This window comes from Oncorhynchus mykiss, chromosome 24 (genome assembly GCF_057628025.1).
Source record: "Oncorhynchus mykiss isolate SJ-2025 chromosome 24, ASM5762802v1, whole genome shotgun sequence".
Classification (NCBI taxonomy): domain Eukaryota; kingdom Metazoa; phylum Chordata; class Actinopteri; order Salmoniformes; family Salmonidae; genus Oncorhynchus; species Oncorhynchus mykiss.
This window is the reverse complement of record NC_143045.1, coordinates 13,153,448-13,167,394: the sequence shown is the minus strand read 5'-3', so window position 1 is coordinate 13,167,394 and position 13,947 is coordinate 13,153,448. Positions and strand designations below refer to the sequence as shown.

Here is a 13,947-nt window from a genome sequence, read left to right as displayed (position 1 = left end):
TTGAATTTTCAAATGTTGTGACAGATAGAGATAATAATAACAAAAACACATGCTCTATCGACTGAGTTGGTTAACAACTTCCAGATTGTAATAAGATCTAATGGGGGGAATATAACGCAGTAAATTCACAGTGTACTGCAGAGAAAGTAACAGTAAATCGTCATGTACGTGATGATGCCAGAGAAGCCACCCACTGGGAACAGACGTCAGTTCAACATACATTTTTGTCAGCTAATGTGAATTCAAAGTGAAATAAACAAACATTTTTACCAGGTCAATGGATTTAGGTTAAAAGTTGAGTAAAGACAAATGACAGGAAATCAAATTCCTTTATGTTGATGACTCTTTGCAAATCCAATAGGTTTTCCACGTTGATTCAATGTCATCAGAAGGAACAATGTCAAATAGGATTTAAATTAAAACAAACATTGATTCAACCAGTTTGTGCCTAGTGAGCGGCTTTTATAGGATATATTGTCAAAGGTGTTGTTAAACCCGAGACAAAGTGAAACACAATCAGACAACAAACAAACCTTATGCCAAAGCAAATCAATATGCCCAACTTAGAGTTGGTTAATAACCACAACCTTAGCCAATGTGTCAGGTGAATCCACATATTTGGATGTTTGAGTAGCCTACATACAAACTGCTGTCCTTCAGTATCACCTTTTATATGACACATCTTTATGAGATGGTACAATGTCCATTGCAGTTAAGTTATTGCCTGGCTAGAGTCTAAGGTTCCAAGCATCCCATAATGTAACTTTTTTTGTAATTACTGAATTACTTTTAGTTAGTTTAACCAAATAAAGTGAAATCACAAATCTTTTGTTAATCTCTACCTTTTCATACATCTGTCCAGTGAGGATGTGTTTGAGCTGTAACATGACATGTAATAATGATAAAAGCTTAATAGCAGCTGTGTGACGTGCTTCCTGAGGTTAACTGAGGGACACATTTAGGTGATGCACTACTCAGGGGTCAGTTATCATACAATAGCAGTTCTTGTAAGTTAACATTTACTGTTCATGACTGTAAACGTACACCCTAGTCTCGAACTTCAGCACTGTGCAATTGAGGTCAACTCTTAAAACACCCTGGCACATATTACACCAATCTCTTTGGTATTACTCTTGCCTTGACAATGTTTCAAAGGGTTAGATACAGTAAATTGTTCTACCAAATATGGCCATGTTTGTCCCTAGAAATAAAGAATTATAACGCAAAAAAAAATAGGATCAACTTTAAGGTCCCTGAAGCATCTTAGAAAACTGGATGAAACTTAAAGGTGAGGAACATGATGTCCAAGATGGATATCAGTTCACATAAAGTATGCATAAACATTTATTTTTAATTTTTATCCACATTCATTGTCTGTAAATAAGCTTATATCTCTGAAAATCCCGACACAAATAGCTTGTGTTTTATTAATAAAACAGCCTAAGGATACAGAGCTGGAGCGTGTCAAATATCATGACTGGATGGTTTATTCTGTTGGACTTTCCTGGCCTAGTGGCATGTTATTCATATTTTTCCTAATATTAAAAAAAAAAATTTTTAAGTATATATTTTTCATACATAGGACACGGCTACAGTAACAGGTTGATAGCGACAATTGAAACCCTTCCAGAAAATAATAGTGCCGCATCAGAAGCATCTGTACCTTTTCAGACAGTAGAATTCTGCTCCTGCTTAGAATGTTCAGCATTGTTTCCCTGACAACAAACGTTGCTGATTGATGTGCTGTTGTGTTCTTTTTCTGCTGTTTTTAAAATGGTAGGGTAGATCGAAGTGTTGTGTTTTCTACTAAATGTATTGGTACGCCATTGTATTTAACGAACTTCAAAATACTTTTCCTAGGAGAGAGTGGTCTGCAAGCAGGCACCAGGCAGGGTGCACGTAGGCAGCTCGAGGTCATTTGATTGGCAGTTCTGGTTGCCTGGAGATAGAAGTTAGTCCAGCTTCAGAATGGACATTCCTTTACAGACATGTTAAATAAACCTTCAGTGGAGCTTAAAAACTATCTCCTGAGAAGGTTTCGTGGCGACATTTAAAAAGCCATAGTGCATGTACCCTTTCAGACAAACAAACATACCATAGCCAAGGGGCCACATTCCATGTCTTAAAGGGGTATATGACAAACGGTTTTGTTATATTTCAGTCTTCTATGATGTTTATAAAATGTAATACTAGGATGCAAACTCAAAATTGAATACATTCAACTGACATGGTACAGGTGTCTTTTTTCTAAGCCCACAACCATGTGTGTGGGGTGTATACTTTTGTTTCAAAGTATATTTGTTTAAGACTACCTTAACACTCTGTGTGACCTTGATTTAGCCCACTTCAGTAAAAGGTAAAGTAACAAATAATGTACACAGATAGCTAATGAACCTGGTCCAAAATATAATGTCCTGTATAGTGTAGTTACTGCTGTGATGGGTTCCAGAAGTTGTAAACTATCTAGATATTATCCCCATGATTGGGTTATCAATCATGGGTCCTTTTTTGACCGCAGGAAGATGTTTGGGGGTGGGGATGCTGTGATTCTTTCACTGACAGGGAAATACAGGACTAGTAAATGCCCAGTGCACTACTTTGCGTTATTAATATATATTTTTAAAATGCACATTTGAGGGGGTGCTCCTGCACCCTCAGTACCCCTACCTCCCCCGGCTATGCTTACAGAACTTCTGTTCTGCAAAGACTTATGTAAGAACCACCACGTGGTCTAAAGGGTTGCGCTACAGCGACCGTATAAAAGTTCAGCCCGTTACACTAAGCGGCACACAGGAGCTTCACATGAGAAGAGTCCTATCACTTGCACTCCCTTCAAGCAAGACAGCCACAGACATTCTCAATCCTGACAGCAATGTCACCTCCAAGCTCTACAGGTAAGTTGATGTTCTCCAATGAGGGTTAAAGCATTTTTGCAGTCATACATTGCCTAATGACCTTTCATCTCATCTTTAAAACATAATTATTCAGTTTGTAAAAAAGATTCTCGAGAGTAACTTATTTTAGGCCTATTAATCCTCACAAGCTCCTTTAATATAATTTATAGTTCTGCTTTGATATCCATCTGCTGTTTTTTTGTTGTAGGTCTTCAGGTGTTTTTGAGTAATAATATTGTCTGTTTCCCCTTGCAGACCTGAAAAAGACTAAGTCAAAGAAGAATAAGAATCATCATTACACAGACGTGCACGGCCTGCCATGCATTGAGAAGATCGTGGCTTCTGTGGATGAGACCCCAGAGTCCATCAGCACTAATATCAGTGGAACTATCCCAGAGTGGATTAGTGGCAATTTCCTCAGAAACGGACCAGGAAAGTTTGAGATTGGTAATAACAAGTGAGTATATTTTAAACAAGCTATATATATGTTTAACCAGAATCAAATGAGGAGAAAAATGACTTGCTGCATATATGAAATGAATTACTGTACTATATTAACTATTTCTTCTGCTTCTCAGATTCAACCACTGGTTTGATGGAATGGCCCTCCTGCATCAATTCAAAATCGCTGGAGGTCAGGTGACCTACAAGAGCCGCTTCCTGGGCAGTGACTGCTACACAGCTAACAGTGAGAACAGCCGCATCGTTGTGTCTGAATTCGGGACTGTGGCCATGCCAGACCCCTGCAAGAACTTCTTCCAACGCTTTCTGTCCCGGTTCGAACTGCCAAGTGAGTTTACAGTTCAAGTCTGCAATTCAAGAGTTTGAGGTCAAAGAGTGGAGAATATATGAGACGGAGAATTGATTTACGTTGTACTAATCACATGAAAACTGTCTTTGGTCCACAGAAGCGTCAGATAATGACAATGTGAGCTTTGTGACGTACAAGGGTGATTACTATGTGAGCACGGAGACAAACTTCATGCACAAGGTGGACCCTGAGACACTTGAGACAAAGGAAAAGGTAGGCCTTGGCTAATAAAATATTGCATCGGATCTACTAGTGTGTAGCTTTTCCTTTTAAAGATCTACACAAACACTACCTACAGTAGCCTCATACAGTACAAAGGGTTCCATTAAGTATAAACAAATAACCAAATGATTTCGTTGAAATATTTAATAAGAGACCTATTACATTATAAACTCAGCAAAAAAAGAAACGTCCCTTTTTCAGGACCATGTCTTTCAAAGATAATTCGAAAAATCAAAATAACTTCACAGATCTTCATTGTAAAGGGTTTAAACACTGTTTCCCATGCATATACCATAAACAATTAATGAATATGCACCTGTGGAACGGTCGTTAAGACACTAACAGCTTACAGACGGTAGGCAATTAAGGTCACAGTTATGAAAACTAAGGACACTAAAGAGGCCTTTCTACTGACACCAAAAGAAAGATGCCCAGGGTCCCTGCTCATCTGCGTGAACGTGCCTTAGGCATGCTGCAAGGAGACATAAGGACTACAGATGTGGCCAGGGCAATGAGTTGCAATGTCCGTACTGTGAAACACCTAAGACAGCGCTACAGGGAGACAGGACGGACAGCTGATCGTCCTTGCAGTGGCAGACCACGTGTAACAAACACCTGCACAGGATCGGTACATCCGAACATCACACCTGCGGGACAGGTATAGGATGGCAACAACAACTGCCCGAGTTACACCAGAAACGCACAATCCCTCCATCAGTGCTCAGACTGTCCGCAATAGGCTGAGAGAGGCTGGACTGAGGGCTTGTAGGCCTGTTGTAAGGCAAGTCCTCACCAGACATCCCCGGCAACAACGTCGCCTATGGGCACAAACCCACCGTCGCTGGACCAGACAGGACTGGCAAAAAGTGCTCTTCACAGGCGAGTCGCGGTTTTGTCTCACCAGGGGTGATGGTCAGATTTGAGTTTATCGTTGAAGGAATGAGCGTTACACCGAGGCCTGTACTCTTGAGCGGGATTGATTTGGGGGTGGAGGGTCCATCATGGTCTGGGGCGGTGTGTCACAGCATCATCGGACTGAGCTTGTTGTCATTGCAGGCAATCTCAATGCTGTGTGTTACAGGGAAGACATCCTCCTCACTCATGTGGTACCCTTCCTGCAGGCTCATCCTGACATGACCCTCCAGCATGACAATGCCACCAGCCATACTGCTCATTCTGTGCATGATTTCCTGCAAGACAGGAATGTCAGTGTTCTGCCATGGCCAGCGAAGAGCCCGGATCTCACAGCAAGTACTGGCAAATCTGGTGCAGTCCATAAGGAGGAGATGCACTTGCAGTACTTAATGCAGCTGGTGACCACACCAGATACCCCCCCCCCCCCCTTGTTCAGGGACACATTCAATTTCTGTTAGTCACATGTCTGTGGAACTTGTTCAGTTTAGGTCGCAGTTGTTGAATCTTGTTAGGTTTGCTGAAAATAAACACAGCTGACAGTAAGGATGTTTTTTTGTGTGCCAAGTTTAGGATTGGATGATTGAAGGCCTATCAGGACATTTCATTTTTGTTGATGCTCTTAACAGGTGGACTGGAGCAAATTCATTGCGGTCAATGGAGCCACTGCCCACCCCCACACAGACCCTGATGGTACAACATACAACATGGGGAATTCTTACTCTGCTAAAGGTAAGTTAAAGGAATCAGACCCTGCCAATTCACTAACCACCTTCACTTAAGTCTAAAGAATTGCAGATTAAGAATGACAAAACACAAACCTCTTAAACCTGAAATCTGCCTGCAAAAATTGGTCAAAGGTCAGTTTTCCAGGTTCCAAATAAAACTAAAACCACCAGTGTTTTTTTTCAGGTGCAATTTACAATATCATCCGTGTGCCTCCGACAAGGACAATGCCAGAAAACCCAGAGGAAACCCTGGAGGGAGCTACAGTGGTCTGTTCTATTCCTTCAGTGGACAAGGCAAGACCTTCATACTACCACAGCTTTGGTGAGCAGACCACACAAAGCCTCCAGAGGCTCCATAGCCAATGACACATTTAATGTAAACAGCCTCTCATGTAAACCCTCTCACCAGTAGATGGCTCACTCCACAAACCATCTTCAAAGCAAAATGGTCATGTTTCATCCTTTTGTTAATCAGAATGCACAGCAATGATCTATCAATACTGATATGATCTGACTCAACTCCAAAAGAGTGGCAATTGATTTACTGCTCATTCAATTTCAGCAATGTCAGAGAATTACGTGGTGTTTATTGAGCAGCCTATCAAAATGGACCTCTTGAAGATTGTGACAGGCAAGCTGAGAGGAAAGGGTATCAGCGATGGGATCTACTGGGACCCTAAACTTGAGACCATCTTTCATTTGATTAACAAGCAGACAGGCAAGGTAAGACCTTGGTCTAGAACGCCCTTGAATTGTTGGGAGTCTCTCAATTCGTGTTGAAAGTTTTGGTAAATGACAAGCTATGAACGAGACAAAGGATACTAAGCCTACAGTAATTGCTTTTAAGTTATACATTATTTCTGATGACTGACATCCTTTATTCTCTTCCAGCTCAACTCAGTCAAGTATCATGCCAAAGCGCTGTCCACATTCCACCAGATCAACGCCTGGGAGGAGGATGGCTTCCTGGTTATGGACCTCTGTGCCGCAGATGATGGCAAAGCCATCAACAACTACATTGTTCAGAACATGCGCAAGTCAGGAGAGGCTCTGGACGAGGTCAGTATAAGTCTAAACTGAAGGGTATAACCACTTCAATGAATAATCATTAATAAACTATTTACAAATACTATTACTAACTACAAATACATATTCCATTATTTGTAAACAGTTATATGCATTAGAATTCAGAAGAATATATATTTTTTTGTATAACTTATAAAGCATTAATAATGGCTTGTTCATTAGTTATACAGTGCCTTCGGAAAGTATTCAGACCCCTTGAATTTTAAAACATTGTTACAGCCTTATTCTAAAATGTATTAAATAAAAATAATTTCTCAGCAATCTACACAAAATACCCCATAATGACAAAGCGAAAACAGTTTTACAGAAATACCTTATTTACATAAGTATTCAGATTGTTTGCTATGAGACTCAAAATTGAGCTCAGGTGCATCCCGTTTCCATTGATCATCCGTGAGATGTTTCTACAACTTGGAGTCCACCTGTGGTAAATTTCAAATGATTGGACATGATTTGGAATGGCACACACCTGTCTATATAAGGTCCCACAGGTGGCAGATGGCAGAGCAAAAACCAAGCCATGAGGTCAAAGGAATTGTCCGTAGAGGCCCGAGACAGGATTGTGTCGAGGCACAGATCTGGGGAAGAGTATCAAAATGTTTCTGCAGCATTGAAGGTCCCCAAGAACACAGTGGCCTCCATAATTATTAAATGGAAGAAGTTTGTAACCACCAAGACTCTTTCTTGAGCTGGCCGCCTGGCCAAACTGAGCAATTGGGGGAGACGGGCCTTGGGTCAGGGAGGTGACCAAGAACCCAATGGCCACTGACAGAGCTCTACAGTTCCTAGAGATCCTTCCATAAGGACAACCGTCTCTGCCACGCTCCACCAATCAGGCCTTTATGGTAAAGTAACCAGACGGAAACCACTCCTCAGTAAAGGCACACGACAGCCCCTTTGGATGACTTTGCCAAAAGGCACCTTAAGAATCTCAGACCATGAGAAACAAGATTCTCTGGTTTGATGAAACCAAGATTAAATCATTTGGATTAATGTCAAGTGTCACTTCTGGAGGAAACTTGACACCATCCCTATGGTGAAGCATGGGGTAAAGGCTCACTTCCAACAGGACAATGACCCTAAGCACACAGCTAAGACAACGCAGGAGTGGCTTTGGGACAAGTCTCCGAATGTCCTTGAGTGGCCCAGCCAGAGCCCAGACTTGAATCCGACCGAACATCTTTGAAGAGACGTGAAAATAGCTGTGCAGCAACGCTCCCCATCCAACCTGACAGAGCTTGAGAGGATCTGCAGAGAAGAATGGGAGAAACTACCCAAATACAGGTGTGCCAAGCTTGTAGCGTCATACCCAAGAAGACTCAAGGCTGTAATCGATGCCAAATATGCTTCAACAAAGCACTGAGTAAAGGGTCTGAATACTTATGTAAATAAAAATAAATACAACTGTTTTTGCTTTGTCATTGTTTTTTTTTAGGTAGATTGAGAAAAAAAAAATTGAAATACATTTTAGAATAAGGCTGTAACCTAACAAAATGTGGAAAAAGTGAAGGGGTCTGAATACTTTCCGAATGCACTGTAAGTGTAGGATCAGGAATCCTACATGTGAACTGCTTGAGGTTGAAAATATGTTTATTTGTTCAAATTAGGTATACAACACTATGTGCAGAGTGTTTCCCCGGCGATTTGTTTTGCCTCTCAACGTAGACAAGGAGACACCCTGTGGGCAAAATCTGAACACACGCCCTGACAGTACCGCCACTGCCACCAAGACTGCTAAGGACAAGGTGTGTGAATAATAATCATGCACAAGTCTTCTGTTATACATCACTGCTGAAATACATCACTAAGCTAAGCTCCCGAGTGGGGCAGCGGTCTAAGGCACTGCCTCTCAGTGCTAGAGGCGTCACTACAAACCCTGGTTCGATCCCAGGCTGTATCACAACCGGCCGTGAGCGGGAGTCCCATAGCACAATTGGCCCAGCGTGGTCCGGCTTAGGGGAGGATTTGGCCGGGGTAGGCTGTCATTGTAAAATAAGAATGTTCTTAACTGACTTAGCTAGTTACATTTTTAAAAATGTCCAAGTTCAGTAAACAAAAGGTTGTGATTACCCTCATTATGTGAATATTCACTATCAGAGCCTTATTAACTCGCTCTCTGCAGGTGTTCTGTACACATGAGGATCTGCACGATGAGGAACTCCATACGTATGGTGGTCTTGAGTTCCCACAAATCAACTATGCCAAGTACAACACCAAACCATATCGCTACTTCTACGGTTGTGGTTTCAGACATCTAGTAGGAGACACTCTCATCAAGATGGACCTCCAAGGCAAAAAAATGAAGGTTGGATGTCATTCATTCCTTTTTTTTAAACTCAAGAATATCTGCATCAGTAACACAGTACTCTATTGCGATGCGTGATGTAGGCCTATGTAATAGGAATAGGAAATTCAATGCTGACCTTCACACTGCTGTTCTTTAAGGTGTGGGAGCATCCTGGACTGTACCCTTCAGAGCCTGTCTTTGTACCCTTGCCTGGCGCTACAGAAGAGGATGACGGTGTCATTATGTCTGTGGTCATCACTCCAAATAAGGTCAGTCCCCCTTAAACACCTTTGCCTGTTTGTTAACAATTGTTGCTCTCCTAACTCCCAATGTTGGCCTCCTAATGTAAGCATGTTCCCTTTCTCCAGGACAAGAGCACATTCCTGTTGGTTTTGGATGCCAAGACATTCAAAGAGTTGGGCAGAGCGGAGGTGCCTGTGAACATTCCCTATGGTTTCCATGGGACATTCAACTCCACTATGACTCATAGAAGGTATCTATTAGAAAGAAAATTGGAGGCACATTAGAGTACTGTGTTCATCTTTCATTTCTTGCCAAGTATCCTTTCTGATTGACTGGATAACCATCAAAACACCTTATTGTGAAGTTTACTTTCAAAGCACTGTGAAAAACTTGTTAGTTCCATGCAAACAAATAAAATGTTTAATGTTCTTAAATAAGTGTAAGATTTACATCCACTCCTGTTTTGTGAATATATCAAACCTCTATATAAACAACTTATAATAAAAAAGATGTATTAAGAAAAGCCATGGGCAAATTTTTTATAATTTGGTTCACTCACCAACGAAAAGCTTGTAATAAATATTTCAAAAATACTATTGGAAAAAGTGAAATATAGGCTATGATAACACCACGCAATATTCCATGTGATACACAGATTAATTAGTCCTACAGCCTGAACTGACTCCATTGACTCTTGTGACCGTCTTGTGGTCACTCACAACACAGTTACTACCTAAAAGTTAGTTTCCTGTTTGGTAATGGTTAGGCTATATTTCACCGTCTCAAGTAAAAATCATTGATTTTATACATTTTAAAAAATGAGTGCTTAACTTTGGATATTGCAGACACTGAAACGTCAATATTTTTAACCTATTTATTGTTTACAGTAGGCTACATAGGCCTAGATCTACAGTATTCCCAATGCTTCAATATAAATAGGTCATTTATAAAGAAATGAACCACAATCACACTCACGTTGTGTTTGCCAGTGTGGGATAAAGAGTGAGGACAGTAAACCTAAAAAGCATACATAGAGGTCAAAATAAAAGTACTGACATGTTACTTATTGAGATCAGTGAAGAAATATTTACAAATGTCTGTAGCACATAGGCCCATGTAGCAAGTCTATCCCTGCAGTTTGTCAGAAATTAGAGCCAAGGTACGCCTCAAGTGATCTTTCTTCTCTTTCAGGTGTGACTCCAAGTTTCTGGCCTCCATCAATATGTCTTCCAACTCCCTAACTTGTGAAGCATCTATTGCAGCCCTCTCACTGTAGGAAACAAAGGCACTATGTATGATCGACATGGTGTGTACAGATTTCAAGAAAAGCATATTCACTTAATGCTTGTTAATCATAATAAAAAATGTGTATGCAGTAAAATTGCCTGGGTACTTAACATTATATGTGATGTGGGCAAAGCACTGAAATTTAAACTCATGTGGTCTGACATTACAAAGAATGGAATGAAAACCTGTTCAACACGTTTGTCACGTTACATTTGTTGTACCTACCTCAACACTTCAGAGTATTTGGAAAATAGCATGTTGACCTCTCTATTTGCACCTATCATTTGAAGGAAAATGAAGAGCAGCAATGTCAATTTCTCTGTAGCAAACACATTTAAAAAAAATATATATAATACATGCCATTTACCAGACACTTTTACCCATAGCAAGTGAATTAACTTATGAAAGGCTGATTCCAGGAATTGAACCCACTATCCTGGCGTTGCAAGCGCCATGCCCTACCACTTGAGCTACATTCTATTATTAGCTATAAGTGATGGTATCAATTGAGCCAAACATTTATCATTCTGATCTATGAAACAGAGAAATATTATTCCCAATGCAAATATGTGCATACCTGCAAGTGCACCCTCAAACAAATCTGAAGAGATTGAAGCTGGTGTTTTACTACTGTGTGTTTTTTTATTTTTTGCTGGAGAACTGTCACAATATGCAGATGTTTGTTCAACCTATTGCAATGAAAGAGAAAAGACAACTCTCAATGACTACAATCAATATGGATTTGCAGGGACTAGCTAATATAAAATTGATATGGCTGAGTTGAGAACAGATTGAAATAGGTAAATTAGCTATCCCAATTGTAGATGGAAGACATGTTTTTCTGATGGCCCCAGGGAGTACTTTTCCAGCAGATAACATCAAAACTGCAGCATTTTCTGACCTCTTGTGCCATTTTTTTGGGGCCTTTGTTGTCCATTCCCCTCCCTGTCGGTGGCATCACTCTGCCTGGCAATGGTCACTTAAGTTCCTCACTGCTTTCTAAAAAGTTACGTGGAGAGGTGTGGTTAGCTACAATGGCTGATGAGAGACTACATTTTAACACTGTAACATGTTAACGTTGGGTAATGTTTATGCGCCTGTCTAACTGAACAATTGCAGATAACTAACAACATTCTACCAGCTGCAGAATCAGCACAGCTGACCTCAACTAACAAACACTGCTAACTAGCTAGCTAAAGTTTGGTTAACCAACGGTAGCTGGCAGGGCCTTATCACTAGTTAGCTAACATGTTTAACTTAAACACATCCTTAATTTATTTCAAGGTAATCTATCGAGGTAATTAACAAAAATGATGTTATGATAAATTGATTAGCTAGCTACCTAAAACATTTGAAAAGTATACTTACTTTTGCGTATCCGTTTGGTTTGCCAAATTCGAATTCCGAGTGTTTTGCGCGAGCCAATCAGAACGTTCCATCAATTTCACGACGTGCTACAGTTCACACTATCGTGATCTACCGCCACCTACTGTCTCTAGACAGCGAAAAAATATGACATACATTTTTGGACCAAATCCAATATCCCAAAACAATCCAATCTCTTGATGGCAATGTCTGATTATGCAACGAACCTCTGGTACTTTATGTTCAGCAAGTCCTGAATTGCATGATGTTTATACTTGTGTGTTGTCAGTCCATGTGCTGCCTGGCTGTCTTGTCTATAATAAAGGAAGTCTGATTTTTATTTTATTCAACTAGGCAAGTCAGTTTGGAGCAAATTCTTATTTACAATGAAGGCCTACCCAAGCCAAACCTGTCCTATGGGACTCTCAATCACGACCAAATGTGATGCAGCCTGGATTCGAACCAGGTACTGCAGTGACACATATCTCTTACGCAGTTGTAAATGAGAACTTGTTCTCAACTGGCCTACCTGGTTAAAAAAAGGTGAAATAAATAAAATAATAAAACAATTACACTGCGATGCAGTGTCTTAGACCACTGCACCACTCCGGAGCCCAAAATTCCCTTATGTTAGCTGTGAATTGATTTAACTACCTCTGTTTTTGAAGATAAGTGTTTTTTTATATGTGAAAACGAATTGCCTTTAAAATGTGTGTCTGCTGTATGAACACAATGACGATCCTTTTGATCACTGTTTCCAAAAAAAACCTGTCTGGTCAGCACTATTGGTATAGGGTAGCTGCACCTCCAAGCACTCTCAATGACACATAACCATAGATAGAACAACCTGCTACTGTAGAAGCTGCTATAGACCACCAAGTGTTAACAGTCAGTATCTGGATAACATGTGAAATGCTTGATAATGTATGTGATATCAACAGAGAGGTATATTTGGGTGAATTAAATATTGACTGGGTTTCATCAAGCTGCTCACTCAAGAAAAGCTTAAAACTGCAACTAGTGCCTGCAACCAGGTTCAGGTTATCAGTCAACCTACCAGGGTAGTTACAAACAGCACAGAAATAAAATCATCAACATGTATTGATCACATCTTTACTAATGCTGCAGGAATTTGGTTTAAAGCACTATCCAAATCCATTGGCTGTAGTGATCAGAATATACAGTAGTAAGCATATCTAAGAAGTTCCACAGTTCCAAAGGCTGGACCTAATATAGTGTATAAGAGGTCATACAATATGTTTTGTAGTGATTCCTATGTTGTGGATGTAAATAATATTTGTTGGTCTGTGGTGTGTAATGAGGAGCAACCAGACACTGAACTTGACACATTTATGAAATTGCTTATTCCAGTTACTAATAAGCATGCACCCATTAAGAAAATGACAGTAAAAACGTTTAAATCCCCGTGGATGGATGAGGAATTGAAAAATTGTATGGTTGAGAGGGATGAGGCAAAAGGAATGGCAAATAAGTCTGGCTGCACAACCGATTGGCAAACGTACTGCAAATTGAGAAACCATGTGACTAAACTGAATAAAAAGAATAAGAAACTATACTATGAAACAAATATAAACGACATAAAGAATGATCGGAAAAAGTTTTGGAGAACCTTTAAAGAAATGTGGGACAAAAAGACAAACACAGCACTATTGAATCAGATGGCTCATTCATCACATAACCCACTGATGTTGCCAATAACTTAGACAAGATTAGAAAACTTAGGCATGACATGCCAGCAACAAACGCTGACACGACACATCAAAGTATAACTGATCAAATGATGAAAGACAAGCATTCACATTTTGAATTCCGTAAAGAAGTGAAATTATTGTTTACTATCAACGATGACAAGCCACCGGGGTCTGACAACTTGGATGTAAAATTACTGAGCACAATAGCGGACGATATTGTCACGCCTATTTGCCATATCTTCAATCTAAGTCAACTAGAAAGTGTGTGCCCTCAGACCTGGAGGGAAGCAAAAGTAATTCCACTACCCAAGAATAGTAAAGCCCCCTTTACTGGCTCAAATAGCCAACCAATCAGCCTATTACCAACCCTTAGTAAACTTTTGGGAAAAATTGTGTTTGA

The 13,947-nt window shown here is 40.2% G+C and overlaps 1 protein-coding gene and 1 long non-coding RNA gene across 2 annotated transcripts; one reads left to right on the top strand and one right to left on the bottom strand.

Annotated features, from left to right (window-relative positions):
- Positions 1–2,775: 2,775 nt before the first annotated feature.
- On the top strand, positions 2,776–10,663 carry LOC110503763 (carotenoid-cleaving dioxygenase, mitochondrial). Its single transcript, XM_036961925.2, has 13 exons — positions 2,776–2,894; positions 3,150–3,351; positions 3,473–3,684; positions 3,803–3,918; positions 5,469–5,571; positions 5,752–5,889; positions 6,130–6,290; positions 6,459–6,626; positions 8,261–8,398; positions 8,776–8,958; positions 9,099–9,209; positions 9,309–9,433; positions 10,375–10,663. The coding sequence occupies exons 1-13, from the start codon at positions 2,873–2,875 to the stop codon at positions 10,457–10,459; spliced, it is 1,764 nt and encodes a 587-aa protein (XP_036817820.2). The 5' UTR covers positions 2,776–2,872; the 3' UTR covers positions 10,460–10,663.
- A 384-nt stretch (positions 10,664–11,047) lies between these two features.
- On the bottom strand, positions 11,048–11,965 carry LOC110503764 (uncharacterized). The gene is made up of 3 exons (XR_016491325.1): positions 11,839–11,965; positions 11,372–11,469; positions 11,048–11,159 (listed from the first exon to the last, which is right to left on the bottom strand). It is a non-coding gene; the product is annotated as an uncharacterized LOC110503764 (long non-coding RNA).
- Positions 11,966–13,947: the final 1,982 nt, after the last annotated feature.